Genomic DNA, 18252 nt, shown 5'->3' with positions numbered 1-18252 from the left:
AGCTGGTGTGCAAACGCGTGAACACAACTGTGCCTCCGTAAAACTTTACAAGGTTCAGCCCAGATTTGGCCCCTAAACCCTTCTTTCCTCAGTCAAGAAGCTTCTGCTCTACCAGAGTATATTAAAGTATCAAGTGAATATAATACAAAGTGCCTCATCATCTGCATCACATGAGAATTACAAGACAGAATTCAAATATATACTGTTACCTAAGTTACTACATAAGACTAAACACCGATATTGGTAATTAATAAATTAAAAAATTTCTGCTTGAAGATACTCCAAAATACTTTTTAAGAGTTAAGATTTCAAGAAACAAAAAATTCATTGGAATTAAAAAAATCTAATTTGAAAATCACAGCAAAAAAAGCCATATGCAGAAGAACTGCATATTCACATTTTATCCATTTTCATTCCGACCGTGAATTAAAAAATGATGAAGTATTTTAGTCAGTTTGAAATTCTGCACAACTTATACATTTTTTAAATGATCAAACTATTAAGAACTTGATTCCTATTCTTCCATAAAAATATGATGATTGTTTATATATTGAGATTATACTGTTATAGAGACTGACAAGCTCTAACGTTCCAAAGAAGGACCAGTGTGCTCTGTATGTGAGACACACTTACAGGGCAAAGTAGACTCCTGTGAGCATCTGCACCATGAAGCCAGACGAAATCGGTATCCTGCTGCTTAGGCCTTTGTATTTCCTTACATGTTGTCGGGGGTATCCACAGACACAGACTCTGGAAATAACCAAAAGAAACATGTTTGTTCAGTGCAGACACTTTTCTAATATTTATGAGCAACGATAAAAATAACAACCTAGTACCTATATAACAATATCCCAAACAGAACATTTGCCTGTAACACTTCCTGAATATGTTATACTGGGAAAAGATTGTAAAGCCAAAGGCAGGCCGTGTGTGCAGCTGGTGAATCACACACTCACTGGTTGATTTACTAATTTTGATCAATTCAATTATCAATAATTCTGGGGACATTACATGGAATTTATCATCAACAGATCTTTAATCTTTAATTTCTGATTATATTCTTTGTATAAACTGCAGGGTCAGAAAAATCACTATAACTCAGACTCAAGTTTCATGAAATATCTATAATAAATTTCTGACAGATAAAAAAATGTTAATGCTCCTGACAGATGTAGGAATGCACACCTTTAATCCTAGCACCTGGGAGGCAGAGGCAGGTAGATCTCTGTGAGTTCAAAGTCAGCCTGCTCTACATAGTGAGTTCCAGGACAGCCAGAGCTACACAGTGAGATCCTGTCTTGAGAAAAACCCAAACCAACCAAACACAAATCTCTTTTGGGCTGGACACATAGCTTGGTGGAGGAGTGCTTGCTTAGCACATATGAAACCCCGAGTTTCAGCCCCAGTGTGTGTGGAGGAGTGTCTATCTAAATGATGGAGGTTATAATAAATAGCTATATAGTATTTCTCATATAAAGTCATAGTTATTGTTGCTCTATAGAATTACACACCTATTTTCCTTCCTTGTGCTTACCTGTATCTCCTAAAATGTTTATTACCAACATAAACTTGGAGGACAAACAAGAAGTTTCTAATTTTAGTTCATTTGCCCTTAAATGGCTGCTTTTTCATTTTGTGTTGTTACTGATTCAGCCTCCACTTGACGCAGCATTAATCTTTTTCCCTTGTTCAAAATCCCTGCCTGGAGCTGTTGAGGGCTGAGTTAGTGGAGACTCATCACTAAGCCTGACAACTTGAGTTCAATCCCAGCATCGCACAAGGGGGAGAGAGAACTGCCTCCTGAGCGCCCATCTTCCACATGCCTACCATGGAAGAAGATATAAAAATTCCTTCTTTTTTTCAGACATTTTTATTTTTGTGTATGCGCGTCTCTGTGTGCATATGGACATGTATGTGTGGATGCCCCAGGAGACCAGAAAAGGGTTTTGGATCCTTTGGAACTAGAGTTACAGGTAGATGTGAGCCATCCTATGTGGGCACAAGAGCAATGAGCACTCTTTAATTGCTGAGCTATCTCTCCAGGCCACAAAAATATTTTCTTAAAAGGCCTTTAGTTCAAAGCATAAACATATGCTCATTTGACATTGAAAGAAACTCAAGACTGTTAGAACCAAGAACAAAAGGTAAGCAGGGAAACAGAAACAACAGCTGCATGTGAAATAAAACCAACTTTAATTCTGTGTAAAAACAAAAATGCGACACCAGACTCATTTTACAAGGGACACTGAGGGGCTTCCTGCCCTTAGTTTTCACCTTTACCACACAATACGCTAACCATGGAGAACACTGTGAAAAGAGGGATCCTCAGTTCATTCTCTTTGAACAAAGCCCACAAGAGACTGAGGACTGAGGAAAGAAACTAAGCACAGGGGCCCACAGGCTGGTGAGGGAGATCTGTGAGCGAAGCTCTTCAGTGAACCAGCTTCAGGGGTGGCAAGAGGAGACAAGGAACTTGGGAGTGTGGGGGTGGGGTGGTAGTACAGGGTCACAGGACCTTTCAGTAAAAGACTCTTTTACACGGAGCCTGAGAGTTCAGAAACACCTAGGAAACAGGGTCCGAGGCATGTCTCTGAGGTACTTTCAGAGAGGTTTAACAATGGGAGGAGAGAGCCACCCTGAATATGGGCAGCGCTGTACCATGGGCTGGGGTTGGGTCTGCTTCCTAACCGCAGAGGCAGTGGGGCAGGCGGCCCACAGCCAGAGCCACCCTCAGCACATGCCTTTCTCGTCTGTCAGCACCGACTGGACTTTCCAAGTGTGAGCTGGAATAAACTCTTCTTTGCTTACTTAAGTTGCTTTTGTCAGGATTTGGCCACAGCAATAAAAAAGTTAACCATTGGGGGGTGGAGCCTTGCCAGTCCACAGAGGAAGACAATGCAGCTAGTCCTGATGAGACCTGCTAGGGTCAGAGAGAAGGGGAGGAGTTCCTCCCCTATTAGTGGACTAAGAGAGGGACATGGGAGATGAGGGAGGGAGGGCAGGATCGCGAGGGAATGAGGGAGGGGGCCACAGCCAGGATACAAACTGAATAAATTGTAATAAATGATAATAAAAAAGAAAAAAAAAGTTAGCCATCTTGCCCTTCTTTTGCCTGAATAAATTACTCAAATATGAATCTCCACCTAACTTCTTTAACTCCGTAATGTCTCTTATTTCCTTGACCTTTAAAAAGTAAAAACCTTAGTTTTGTCTATGGTTTAAAAAATGTTAACCACAGAAAACTAGAGAATCTAGGAATATCAGAAAGGAAAATAAAGTTATTTTATAATGCTAGCAATCAAACTTTACCTCTATTTTTTAAAATACCAGAGCACTTTATTTTTATTTTTTTTTACTAGTTGAATAAATTTTATTCACTTTGTATCTCAGCTGTAGCCCCCTCCCTCATTCCCTTCCAATCCCACCCTTCCTCCCTCAACTCCTCCCATGCCCCTCCCCAAGTCCACTGATGCGGGAGGTCCTCCTCCCCTTCCCTCTATTTTTTTAAAGGAAGAAAAATGATGCCATGTTTCTCTTATTTTTTGGCACCAAACTAGAACAAACTAAACACAGATAAAAGGAAATACCCATCACATTCCACAAATTAAAAGGTTATGACTATGTCATGATTTTAAATGTAACATAACCCCTTCTAATTTACTATTCTCCCCAAACATTACTCAGATGGATATTCATCATCATGGTTTTTTGGTAGCTACTATTTTTAGGTCACCTTCTACGTGCTGGGTGAGATGAACTGTATATTGACTTATGTAATGTTTTAAATAAACAAACACACAAAACAAAAATAACTTGGGTTTGCAACAAACTAGCATCCTACATTCATATACTCCAATATGAGAAACATAGGAATTTTGATTTACCTTGAACAAATCTGACACAGTGATTGAAGAGAAACACTGGGCATATAGGTTAAGGCAGCATTATAACACAACAAAAGGAATGTCAACACTTCAAACCTGAAGACAAAGCAAAGGCATGTTATCAGATCTTATGCAACAGAACGAGAATTACACATTACAAACACAGTAAGGAAAACACAAAGGAAAAAGAAGTCTTTGCAAGTGTAGTCACACATCATAAAAATTCAATGCTCCAGATAATGCCTGGAGCAAAGTACAAGGACAAATCTGGATATGTCTCATTCTTTTATAACATGACTCAGTATCTACATGTGCTACATTTAACTCATTAACACTATCCACTATACCATACACTATACTGAAATAATTCTTAAACAACTCGGTGTCACAGGAGAAGAACCGGGTCTCCACAGTATACCTGTTCTGTGCTGTCAGCATCTCCCTTTGGGGATGGGGGCCACTGTACACAACTCTGGATAAGCCATGCTGGGACAGCGCACTCTCCGTCAGAGCCATAGACCCAATGCTGGAAGGCTAAGGAAAGAACGCTGTTCTGTTAAAAGTGACAGTTACATACACAAAGCAGGGAAAGTGTTCACTAGGGGCACCAGATAGCTTAGGAATATCCAGATTGCCTATCAAATTTCCACTCCAAGATTTAATACAATTTAAAAACTAAACCACAAATGGAAAGAAAAAAGTTTAATTTCTAAAATTCTACCATAAAGCACATAACAGAGATGGGCATACACAAAAATAAAAATGTCTGAAAAAAATAAGGTATTTTTATATCTTCTACTCCCCACTCCCCTGCCCACAGACCCACTAATTAAGGTGAGTCGTACCCATCATACAAAGATGTAAAAAAAAACAAAAACTTCCAATAAGGCTCTCATTATCAGATCTCAGTTCAATGCTTAGTGATTTGAATTTATTTAATTTTTGGAACAGTAAATAATCTGTGTGGCAAAAATCAGTCCCTTTTGAGGTACTAATAATTCACTTTTATGCACAGGTAACCACACCCTAACTTAGGGGGCTATTGGAGCTTAGGACCCAATAAGTTTACTTTGATGAAAAGCTACTTACTTCATGGTACACAGATGGTTTGGATAAAGATGGGATTGTGAAACTCAGTACTTTACTATGTCCCTGTTTGTCAACTATTTCCTACAAGAGTAAAAGAAAGTATCTTAAAATAATCACCTTTCACATATAACATTTAAAAAATAAACTTATTAGGACAATTGTCCCAGGGTTAATTTTTTTGAGACTACAATATTAATTACAACATCTCTCCCTTCCCTTTTTTCCATGTATGACAAACTTTTTAAGACCAGAATAAAAGGAATTTTAAAGTCAGTTAAAAATCTTTTACATTGGTAATCCATTATCAATAACCCATAAGGATCAGAAGTTAACGTGCACTGTTGCATTTTCTGAACAAAAGCCAAGCACAGCACTGTAGTTGAGCATGGAAAACAGCACCTACATTATAGTTCCATTGTTTTCAGGACGGCTGCGACACAGACAGCATAGTGATTGGTCTTCACCAGCGAGTCACATGCTCTAAGGCAATTAAACATGAGGTGTGTCTACAGAAGGACCACACCTTTCCTTTCCATCTTAAAGAACACAGACCATAAGTATCCGGAATGTCACCTCATAACTGATGCTCAAGCTGAGTCACACAAACTGTTAAATGGAAGGCACATACCCAGGAGTCAGTGGGGACTTCCAAGGGCTGACTAGGGAATTTCACAATAGGTCTTCTACTTTTTTGTGAAGGTAAACACACAATAGCTTATAGATAAACTCAAAGATATTAAGTTCAAAAATTTAGATATAATAGTAGTAGCTAAACATGGCAGCACACACATTTAATCCCAGCATTTGAAAAACAGGCAGGTCTCTGTGAGTTTGAGGCCAGCCTGTTCTACACAGCAAGCTCCAGGCCAGTCAGGGCTATGCTGTGAGACACCATCTTAAAAAAGATAAAATAAAACGCCACTGGTGGTAGTACTATTATTATCTCTATAAGAAAACTCAAATGCTCTGACTTTCATTCAACCCATAAAAACTTGTTTAGAGAACTATATGGGTGCCCCAATACCCGTAGCTTATTTTTTCTTTTCTTTTTTTAAATGAATGGTGCTTTTGCTAAACTGAAACGCAAATTTCCAAAGCAGTGCTTTGTTAATCTGCAAATACAAACCAGGTTATAGACCCCTAGAAGAAGGGCCTCGACGCAGCCGCTGCTGTGCACGCTTCTGCTGGCCGACACGGCGAGGTAGCACCACATGAGCTCCGGGAGGAACTGCAAAGTGAACCGCAGCAGCTGCTCCTCCCCGCTGCGGTAGAACTCAAAGAGCTGGTGACACACGGGCTCGAGCAACTGGAGGAAGATGACATGGCACATGTGAACTACAACATCACTGTATGAATCATACAAGGTTTCTCAGAATGCTTAAGTCTGAGATACACAGATGCTTTAATTTTCCTGAAGCAAAACCAGTCACTGCCCAGTTTTTCAGAAAGCTCTAAATTCTAGTGGCAGGACAGTATAACACATCAGAAAGACTCTACAGCTTTACAGCGAGTACTGTTACTCAACTCATGTTGCTCTGCTTCTCAGCTAGGCTCTAGCAAGTCTCTTCCTCAATGCCTTCTTAGTAAAGTAGAAGTCAGCATAAAAGGCTGTCGACAGGGCAGAAGAAACTGAAACAGGAGTCCTGGCCCAGGGAGGAGAGCTGTTAACACACCCAAACCCCTGGTAAGGCATGGTTATTGCTCCTGGATTTTATGCATAAGTTAGAATCATCTACAGCCTTTCCCTCTCCCACTATACTCCCAATCACATTGTTAGAGCTAACTAGATCTTTATTAAAGACTCTTAAAAATCGGAAAAGCATGTTACAGGCTCTCAACATCTCTCAAGTGTTACTTTAAGTCATACACTGTGATAAGCCCAAAGCATGATCAAATCCAGCAGGAGATTCACAGGTACTGTTTCTCAGGAGAACTTGAACAAACCAGAAATTTCATTAACAGACAGCAGACTAAATCAAGATAACAAGCAGATTTCTGTGACCAATAATTGCAGCAAAGAGAAACCAATGAAGAGTCTAAACTCTAGGTACACTAAATAAGTAAACTAAGTAATAGGTCAAACGCTTTTGGCTAATGTCCAACTAGCCTCTCCTAAAAACAGGGCTGGGAACATGGTTCCCATACAGGGGTGGGAAAGGACACACGGACAGGCACAAAACCAAACAAGCAGTCTGTTTATAAGGTGGTGGTGTACACTTTTAATCCGAGTACTCAAGGCAGAGACAGGAAGGTCTCTGAGTTTGAGGCCAGCCTGTCCTTCAGAGAGAGTTCCAGGATAGCCAGGGCTACACAGAGAAACCCTGTCTCGGAAAACCAACAAACAAAAAACCCAAACCAAAACAAATCAAAACAAAAAAAAAGGAAGTAAAGAAGGAAGGAAAGAAGGAAGGAAGAAAGGAAAACCATCTACCTTCCGAGAGCTACTCTTCCATCAGGTATATTTTCCATATCACAATGGTGGTTAGAAGGCAAAAGGTAAGACTGTTTCAAACAAAACAAAGGCCTCAAGGGACTCTGCAGTGTGCCCCAACACTCGAATTTCCAAACCCCCAAGAAGCTTTAAATGAATCAATTCAGGAAGCTTGGTAAGTTTAAGAAGCATTTGCAATTATGAACCTTGCTAGAAAATTCATTCAAGACACTCTGTAAGAACACATAATCAATTTTAATCAAAACACACTCAAATTTTTTAGAACCAGTTTCAAATCCCAAATTAAAAGGATTTTTGCTTAATGAAAGCAGAATTAAATGAAGACAGATTTAAAGAGAAGAAAAAAATCATGTTGCAAAGTGATTAAATAAAATTATGCATTTGAAGCCAATAAAGATAAATACCAACATCTGTTTGCTGCTTTACAGCTTGCAAAGGACTATTCATACAGAAACATGGTCGATTTCCACCACACTGTAAGTAGAACGATCTGGCATATTTGTCCTGTAAATGTACCATGATAGGCAGCACACACTCACAAGAGCCAGAAAGGAGACATCTTCTGACTCTTAGAAATGTCACAGAATGATAATATGAATTGTGAGAGATACAGGCACAGATAATTTAGTACATTTTAGGTATGCAACTAAACATGCTGGGTTGCTAATGACTCAGTTATATTTTGGAATACATTTCCTCACAGAAACATTGTCAAACATATTAGGTTATTAAAGAACTGTTAAGAAAAGCCAGTGCCACAAATATGTATGTTAAATGAATTTGTGTGTGTGTCCCTCTGTCACTTCCTTAGTCCCAACACACACTTTCCTCCTCAGCTTTACCGCTACCACTGTACATTCAGTTATCTCCTTACTTTCTATCTCATCTACTGGAACATGAATTCTGTGTTACAAGACCATGAGTTTCGTCTACTTTTTCTTGCCCATATTCCTTAGCAGCTTCTAATATACCATGTGCATTCACTAAATATTTATTAACTGAATAATGGAAAAATTCCATTAGTAAATCCAAATGATAAACTTGCCAGACTTCAAATACCAACAAAATCAATATCAACAAAATCAATGTCTGTTTCAAAATTGTTAAAAGACAGCATCAACTCTTTGGGAATATTTCCAAATTAAGACAAACTACTCTAAAAAGCAAACAAAAAGTAACAACACTGAAGTCAATTACACGGTTATGTTGCAGAAACACTTCTAGAAATACTTGAAAGACTAAGTTATAATTTAAGCACACAGCGTACAGTGTCTCACCCACATTAATAAGAATCAAAGCAAAACCAGCTTAGAGCGCCCTGCAGCAGTGCTTCCAAGGAGCACAGGCCACGGAGCACCCTCACACTGTTCCCAGTGCCTAGCAACGCAAACAGAGATGTGCCATTGTCACAGCAGCCAGGGGGATGGTAACCAGGCGCACCGAGCACCCTGCAGTCGGGTTGGATGGTACCTCACGTACACTGAGAACAGTGTGCAAGGTGGAGCAGGTGAGCCTGTTAATTACCTTGAGGGAATCACAACTGTGAAAAGGAAAAGTTCTTGGTTTTTGACCTGTTAAGAGCTTTATTCCTTAAAGTTAAACAGGAATGCTCTAAACTGAAACAGCAAAATAAATTGGTCCTATGAACGCTTCCCACAGCAGCCTGCTCAAAACACGACAGACAGAAACGTATTTTAAGCAGTTTAAAATATTAACGAGTAAATGATAAGATTTAATTTTTTTAAAAATGTACATAAGCTACATTTGCTTTATTTGGTGAAGTAATTCTAAATCAAACAGAGAATGTTTAAAAATGTTTCACCTTTTTCTTTTGTAAAGTCAGAGTGAGGCTACGCAACCCAGGTCTTGAATTCACAATACCTCCACCTCAGCCTCACAGGTGCTGAGACAGTAGCCTAGGTCACCACTTCCAGATTGCATCCAGAAATTTCTAAAAAGCAAACCCTTAGCTGCCTGTCGCTTATTGTGTAGGGCTGTGGCTTCCTGGCCTTTCTCCTGTCCACTTTAGCCTGCCTATCGCTGTCCTTGTTCTGCTCATGTTTGGCAGTCATGACGGTGAGCCTTATGGGTGTATCTTCGATATCACTACGAGACACAGCCTCGCAGCAAATTCTTGATCCTCTGGCCCCTCTTCTGCAGTGTTCCCTGAACCCTAGGTTCAGAGTGTTTTATAGGGGTAGCCACTAGGCCTGTGAGCCACAACTCTGTATTTTGATTGGTTGAGGTTTTCTGATAGTTCTTTCCAAGAAAGAACACACAAATTGGTTATTCAACACCAAACATTCAGTCCCCAAAACACACATACAAGTGACATTATAAAGACTGGGCAGGTTGTACTTATGTATTTAGAGAAAAATATATATGCACATACGTATACAGATAGGTAAGAAACAATAATCAATAAAAAAGAGGCTACAAGTTTTTTTTTTTTTGAGGCTACAAGTTTTAAAAAGAGCAAGGAAGTATATATGGGAAGGTTTGTAGGGACAAAGAAGAAAGATAAATGATGTAATCATAATCTCGAAAAGAAAAGAAATGGAAATTTATTGAAAGCAAAACCCTTCGAGAAAATGGGCTATGCAAGTATGGTGGCACACACCTGTAGCCCAAGCTCACTGGAAGCTGTGGACTGTTTGTCAAGGAAGCCTCGGCAACATGAGACCCCAAGAAAGAAGAGGAAAGAAGGCTGGTGAAGAGAAGACAAGGTAAACAAAACTGTTTGATGAAGCTATTCCGGATGAAGTCTGATGACTTGTCAGGAAAATCCTAAACCTGTTAGCATCTCATTTACACTGCATTCCACAGCATAACAAGTAGGATCTGGGCTGGTCTATACTCCTCCAACACAAATTAATTACTCAAATAACAAAATCTCCTGCTTTGTACAGTCTTGCCACAAAGGCCCATGGATCCATGCAGGATGGGACTCTGCAGTATGAATAGAATAAATAGAACTGAATAAAGATATTAATGGTGGCCAGCAATACCAATGCTCTGGAAGCAGATGGATCTCCACGAATTTGGGGCCAGCCTAGTCTACATAATGAGTTCCAGGACAGCCAAGGCTACAAAGTGAGGAGAGAGAAAAGAGACATATACAGAGAGACAGAGAAAGACAGAGGCACAGAAGACTGAGAGATGCAGACACACACACACACACACACACACACACACACACACACACACACGGAGAGAGACTGAGGTTGATTTTAAACCTATCATATCCTTTCCTAAGCTCAAAAACGAAAGGAATTATGCAACTCATCTCCTTTCCATCTACCTCAGTACTTTGTCTCTCTCTAGTCCCAGAGGAAAGGCATTGGCAAGGCCAAACTATACCATTCAATAAATGCCTTGCATTTCCTCGGTCTCCCTATACTTTCCTGCTAGTATCTGTTGTATTTGTCACAGAAAATCTGTATTTGTCCATGGTCTGTTTTTCATTGTTGCTGTTGCTATGAGACCTGGTAATTTATAAAGAATGCATTCCTTCACTGCTCTGCAGACTGGGCAGTCTAAGACCAAGAGTCTCCTTTCTGCATCACCTCCAACAGAAGACAAAAGGGCAGGAAAGCTAAGGAGGCCGACTCACCTTGAGAACAGCACCAACCCTATAACTGTCCCAGTCTTTCCTCCCACTCTTTACCCTGGGAACTGAGCCCACGACCTAGTATATACTAGGCAAAAACTCTCCCAGTATATACTAGGCAAAAACTTAACCGTATCCCAGCCTCATTTCTTAATATTTTTTATAATGGGAAGGAAGTTTCCAGATGATTTTTAGAAGGAACAAACATGCAAACCACAGCATCAAGAGTCAGTTAGCCATGGCTGCTTAGTCTCTTCCACTTCTCTCTCAGGATTAATATCTCACACCACCGGTTTTTGAGCCCCGAATGTTAACCACAATAATGACTCATAGCAGGTACATAAATATTTGCTGAATAAAAAAATTAATTGCAGTAACCTAGACCTTTCAAGGCTATGGAGAGTCAGAAACACACAGAGAGGAGAATGCCAAGAAAGATGGATTTGAGGATATAGAAGGATTCTAGTTTTTGTTCTGGAGAAGGGTGTACTAAAATTCATTTTACTATTTTGCAGTGCTCTGCAAACATACATATTTTCTTACCTTACATAAGTATGTTATATTTCATAATCAAATAAAAACAATCAAGTGAATACTATTAATGCACACTGTAAAGTACTTACCTCACTTTGTGGTTCCTGGATAACTTTATAGAGAGATGAAACTAAAGAACTCTTGTCTTTCAAATTTGTGGCATAATTTGGCAAAGATGTTTCTGGGAGTGTCTAAACAAATTAAAAAACAGTTTTTTTATTTTTACGAAATTCTAAAGCAGAAAAATTCAAAAGAAGAAAATATGTATTGGTCATTTAACTCAGACTAGAGGAGAGAGAGGGAGACTGAGAAAGAGTGTTTAGGTGACATGGAGTTTCTAAAAATCCATGCTGGCATTTGATGCAACCTTATAAATATATCAAAAGAACAAGAACAAAAGTAAATAAAATCAAACCAATCCTGAATTCTTACTTAAGACAGTGAATTTTATGTGATGTGAATTATAACTCAACAACAACACATTTTTTAAAAACATGTTTTATTGTCTTCTTACTCACAGGGTAAATCACCATCAGAGCTTCACGGTTGGGACTAGGGCAATGGCTCAGCACATAAAGCACTTGTTGCACAAATGTGAAGACCAGAATCAGGATCCCCAGAACCCACTTAGAAGCCAAGCAGCCTCATGCTGCCTGCAATCCCTGGGCTCTACAGATAGAGATGGGGCATCTCCAGGGAAAGCTAGCTTGCTAGACTGGCCAAATTGTGGGCACTGTTCAACTGAGAAACCCTGCCCAGGAAGTTAAGTGCAAAGAACATACTCAGCATCAACTGTGGACCTTCACATGCACTCGCACATGTGGAAGAGAATCCACACATCCCAACACCCATACACACGTGCATGCAGTACACACACAAAACATGAAAATGAAGAACCTTCATCTTTAATTACAGTTTTAGATTGTAAACAATCTAAACCCACATGTAAACAATCTGACCCACATGTAAAGATAAAGCTCTATCTTTGAAGTGTCAGGAGTGATCTCCTTAGGCTTACTGATCTTGCTTCTTGTTACATGAAGACCTGATAAGGTCTAACCTGCACACCACAGGTCCCCTGATCCAAATATTCCTGAGTTCCAGTGATAAGTCTACACTGTGTTTGGGCAGAAGACCTACAGTCCCCAGAACTGGAGAATTCATAACTGTACTATCACAAATTCATTTTCCTAATTCTACCTAAAATACAGTCAACCAATCACAGTCTGCTAGCATACCTTTCCAGACAGGGACCTTACAGACCAGAGACAAGGATGAAAAGAGAGACTCTCTTTTCATATAATTGTGGATGAAAAAGCAAGAGAAAAATGGAAAACTTATTGTAATAATAAAAATTTATCTTTCAGAGCATATATCACTAGCAGTATTTGTCTTCCAAGCCATTGATCCCATTCAAATTCCTCCCTTCACTCTCTCCCACCCTCCCTCCATCAGTATACATAACACCTCCAGATATTCCTAACAGTTATTCTAAGACATGCACTGTGTCTCACATATCCAAGTATTTCATGATTTAACATCAACTGCGGCTAGAATACATGGCTTTATACATGTAGAAGTATGCAGAGAAAATTAAGCTGTGTCATTTTTTTTTTTTTTTTTTTTTTTTGCAGCAGGGTTATTTGATTCGTTTTTACTTTACTTTTTCCTTGAGGGAAAGAGCTGTCTTCTCCCCCTCGCCATCCCCATTACTCAGCACAGAGCCTCATATTCCGAGTGACAGACTAAGAAATGAAACTAGCATTGTCTGTACTTGGGAAGATTCTTTAAAAACAGGTCATATTTTGCCTGAAGACATGTAAGTAAATAGGTTTTTCTAATTTAATAAGAGTTTTGTTTACAGCATGGCAAGTTAATGTGAACCACTTGGGAACCTTCCACCATTCTCCAGAACAATAGCAGCAATTGCCACCACAACAAAAGCAGTTTCACCGCACTGCTACATAAGGCAGAGATTAGGGCAGTCTTCAATATTTCAATAGTAACAAAAGACCTTCAGGCAACATTCCATTTCTATCATATAATCAAGAGAAGCCTAACACTGGAAAAATTTATATTAAAGGGAGTGATAATCAAATAAGTCTCAGCTTTCTAATCTCCTAAATAAAATAAGCCTAAAGATATGTATAAAGCATACTAGATAGTCTATATGGACGTATACATTTTCTGTGAAATTAGCTAAAGGCTTCTAGCATTCCCCTTTCCCATACCCCCCTCTTCTACCCTGCCCTCCCACCCTCACCTCCATTTAATTCTAACACTAAATGCCTTGACACGTCTTACGGAAACCGACTACCACAGAGGTTTCCTAAAATATACATACATATAAAAAACGAGTTACCGTATATCGGGAGACAATGATACCCCTAGAGACCTATCAAAGAAAAAGCCCAGTACAGGGTATGGGCTACCTCTTTTTGAGTTGTTATTCAGTAGAGTCTCATAAACACCCTCCCTCCAAATTCTAGGGTTGTTTTTTGTTTGTTCCTTTGTTTTTGCCATTGTTCTTGGTGACCCTCCAGAACTTGGGGTAAAACCCTACGGCTAAAGATAACACATATCTGACATGGAAAAATTAAGCTGGTACCACCCTAGAAGCTTCTTCTTTACCAACTAGCTTTCACAGTGATGGAAGGTTCTATGCATCCTACCAGGGCGAGATGTCATCAATAGTGTTATTTGTGAATGTTATAAGCTATAATAATGACTAGAAGAGCCAGAGGGAGTAGATGTCTGGAATGAAACAGTATTTGTCAGACACGACAGCTCAGTTGCACACATGAACTCACAGCATTGAGACTGCACAAGATTGGCACAAGATCAAGCAGCCTAAGTCCCAGCCGAGACAGGGGAGGGTTCATGAAGTCCACCTCTATCTGAGGTGCTCTTAGCAACTGATGACTGCTGGGGTGTGAGGAGGTCAATTTTCTTCAGGAATGCAGGCCTGAGGGGTTACCTATACTCCAGTAGATGGTCACACAGCCATGCACACATAGGCGGCAATACATTGAGCCAGTGGAATTTTTTTTTTTTTATGTTTTTTAAAAAAATGGGAGAGAAAAGTGAGGGGGAAGGTTAGGAAAGGAATTAAAAGGAAAAGGGTAGAATGGTTTGATCAAAACACATATGTATATATGAATATTAAATAAAATATTTTTAAAAGAGAAAAAGAAATAGCCAGAGACAAAAGAACATCTCTTTTCTGAAACCTCAAAGTCTGTAAAGTGTCCTGGGGCTGCTGCTGCAAAATGAGAAAAAAATGCCTCTAACATCAGTGAGATAGCTATCATCCTCAGCTCAAAATGCCATCACTATCTCACGGTAGTGATGTACGGAAAATCACCTTTCTATAGAAAAGAAGGGTATAACTATTGTGCTCATAGTGCTTTATGCTTTGGGTAGGAGACAGGAGAGACGGCTCAGCATTAAGAGCACTGGCTGGTCTTCCAGAGGACCGGGGATCAATTCCTAGCCTCAGCACCTATATCGGGGTTCACAGCTATGTGTAACCCCAGTCCCAGGGATCCCACTTCCTCTTTTGGTCTTTGCACACGGTACACAGACATGCAGACAGATGAAACATCCATATGCATAAAATGAAAATATAAAAAGTAAAACAAAACAAATGGTGCTTTGAAAAACTGATCTTAAAGACCAGATGAACTCAAGTACTGTTGGCTTTCTCAATCACCAGCTAAGGTTTCGCATGTTACAAAAGGAAGAAATGGAGACAAAAATAAAAAATCATGTTGAAATTATTCTTGGCAATTTAAGAAAACAGATGCTTCATACTAAAGTTCCATTTGGCAGATGGCATTTAAAATGTAAGGAGGTGATATGGATTGGGTGGAAGAGAATTAATGAAGATGGGCAGATGGGTGAAGAATCAATAAACAGAAAAACCCCATTCAACAACTTCACACATTAAAATAAAATTTTGAGCCACATATTGAGGTTCAGTGAATATCAGAAAATTGAAAAAATTAAGGGTCTGGAATCTGTTAGACAATATACGCACAGCATTAAGAAAAACACGAAGCAATCTGAACTTGTTTTTACAAATAAGTCATTGAAAATATTAACTACTCATGAAACGAGTTTAATCACCTTGTTAATCTATTAAAATACTATTAATAATTAGCTCATTCAGAGACTAAATGCCTTTCTAAAAGGATTTTTTTTTAATTTTTAAAACTTTCCCATTTATATATATTTATTTACTTATTTTAGTGTGTGTATATGTGTAGGTCAGAAAACAACTTGGTCCTCTCTGTGGGTTCCAGGGATCGAACTCAGGTCATTAGACTTGGTAGCAAGTACGTTTACCCCTACCCTCACCCAAGCCCTAACTATCTCTCCAGCCACTAAAAAAACTTTTACATCTGTTTATATTGCGTGTAAATTTTTAGATAAAACTTTACAGGAAGCAAACTGCATTGTCTCTGAGTTTCAGAGGCTATTGAGTCAGACTGTGAAAGTAGGAGCTCACACTGTGACCAGGACACACGGAGCTAAGGTCACCTCTACAGATGACCTACTTCAACCTTTCTGATGCTGTTGATTGAGCCGTAATGATCCACTCAGTAAAACTATCTACTAGAACTGGGATCCAATCAACAGGTTGCTAACTCTCAGCCCACTCAAGTCAATTACAATAACGCTGCCATAGTTGTGCTACTTAAAAAAATAAAAAATAAAAACAAGCAAACAAGCAGGGTTTTTAAAAATAAACAAAAACCAGGGGGAGGGGGCTAGGGAGATAGCTCAGCCGTTAAGAACACTTGCTTTTCTTCTTAAGAACCACAGTTCTATCCCCAGAATCCATTGCTGGCTCACAACCATTTCTAAGGCATCAGATGCCTTTTTTTTTTTTTTAAAGTGCATGTGTATACATGTGTGTGCATGCAACACACACATGAAAATTAAAAATCTAAACATATTTTCTTTCTTAGGTTTCTTAACATGAAGTCTTACACCATAGACTGAAATGGTAGTCTCATTCCAAGAGCTCTCAGCATGTTTATTCCTAAGCATTCTTCTACCTTGTGTTACATGGCTCACTGCTGATAATCTTGCTTTCTTGTCAACACACATTAACAGACGGGGAATGCCCACCAAAATAAGCAAGAGATAGGAAATTCCTTTCCTTGAATTGGTAATAATATAAATTTGAAGGCAAATTAAACATCACAAAAACAAATTCATTGGAATTTTGGTAAATTTAATTTGAGCAGGGAGAAACTAAAATTACTTTTTGTTTCATGTAGCCTATGATTCCTTCACCCATTTCTCCCAATGGAAAAGTTTCCTTATCTTTGCATTAAATTTTTTACATTTCACAAAATGTTGCTATGCCATAGCAATGTGCCTTACTGACAAAGCATTACTTAGATGAAACTTTTATGTTTTCATACTCTTAATTTCTTTTAGTGAAAGACTGTATTTAGAAAAGAAGACCTAGGTGCTTGCCACCCTGCTGTGTGAGAGGGGGCCAGTACAGGTCCTCTGGGAGCAGCACCAGGAAATGTACATATGCATGTATGTATCTGATACATCTCTAGAAACCATGCTTCACACTCAAGTCTTCCAACTCTGGTCTAACTCCACTCCATGATTTCCTATCAAAAATCCCAATTCCAGGCTTGTGATGCCTTTCCCAGAGAGAAATTGAATTCCTACATCCTTAATATATGTATTTATTTACTCAACAGCACTAACCTACCAACGCAGCCTTTCCAGCTGGCTTTACATCCCTTCTTACTAACCAGATAACGACTCTGTTCCCTCAGACACTGGGACACACTACTGCCAACACTGCTGCCCTGCCCGCTCTGTCCTCTCTACTGTGTCTCCTAGGTATCTGGGCTCTAGGCAAGAATGGGAAAGAATTAGCAGATAGGCATTGTCTTAGTGTTTCTATAGCTGTGAAAACACACCATGACCTTAGTAAGTTGGGGAGGTGTGGTGGCTTGAATAGAAATGGCCCCCTAGACTCATGTGTTTGAATGTGTGGCCATAGTTCGTGGCACTATTAGGAAGTGTGGCCTTATTGGAAGAAGTCTGGGCTTGTTAGAGAAAGTATGCCACTGCAGAGGTGGGGCTTTGAGGTCTTCAGAATTCAAGCTATGCCTAGAGTGAAACATATCCACTCTCCTCCTTGCTGACTGTGGATCAAGATAGAGAACTCTCAGAACTTCTCCAGCACCATGTCTTCCTGGACACTGCCATGCTTCCCACTATGTTGGTAATGGACTAAACCTCTGAAACTGTAAGCCAACCCCAAATTAAATGTTTTCCTTTATAAGAGTCGCTTGGTCTTCGTGTCTCTTCATATCAATAAAACCCAAACTAAGACATAAAGGGTTTATTTGACTTATACTTTCATATGGCTGTTTATGAACCAGAGGCAGGAGCTGATGCAGAGGTCATGGAAGAGTAGTCCTTCCTGGCTTGCTCTACATGGCTTGCTCAGCCTGCTTTCTTATAGATCCTAGGCCCACCAGCCCAGGGACTGTACCACCCACAATGGGCTGGGCCCTCCCTATCAATCACTAATTAAAATGCTCTATAGGCTGGCCCCAAGCCCAATCTCTTTTGGTTTTGTTTGGTTTTTGTTTTTCAAGACAGGGTTTCTCTGCATAGCCATGGGTGGGTGTCTTGGA

General features: G+C 39.5%; 1 protein-coding gene across 4 annotated transcripts in view; it reads right to left on the bottom strand.

Annotated features, from left to right (window-relative positions):
- The window catches only part of Hycc1 (hyccin PI4KA lipid kinase complex subunit 1), a 70992-nt gene that overhangs the window by 22253 nt on the left and 30487 nt on the right, over window positions 1-18252 (bottom strand). For 3 of the 4 annotated variants that reach the window (XM_021662133.2, XM_060373871.1, XM_060373872.1), the window contains exons 3-8: window positions 11659-11760; window positions 6100-6279; window positions 4974-5054; window positions 4303-4418; window positions 3885-3980; window positions 634-750 (exon numbers count right to left, since the gene is read on the bottom strand). In XM_021662133.2, the coding sequence (XP_021517808.1) occupies window positions 634-750; window positions 3885-3980; window positions 4303-4418; window positions 4974-5054; window positions 6100-6279; window positions 11659-11760 (692 nt within the window). The remainder of the gene's footprint in view (window positions 1-633; window positions 751-3884; window positions 3981-4302; window positions 4419-4973; window positions 5055-6099; window positions 6280-11658; window positions 11761-18252) is intronic. The other variant, XM_060373870.1, reaches the window with a different exon arrangement.

The sequence above is a fragment of the Meriones unguiculatus genome, chromosome 21 (genome assembly GCF_030254825.1).
Source record: "Meriones unguiculatus strain TT.TT164.6M chromosome 21, Bangor_MerUng_6.1, whole genome shotgun sequence".
NCBI lineage: Eukaryota > Metazoa > Chordata > Mammalia > Rodentia > Muridae > Meriones > Meriones unguiculatus.
Note: the sequence above shows the minus strand (reverse complement) of the source record. Positions and strands in the feature narration are given on the sequence as shown.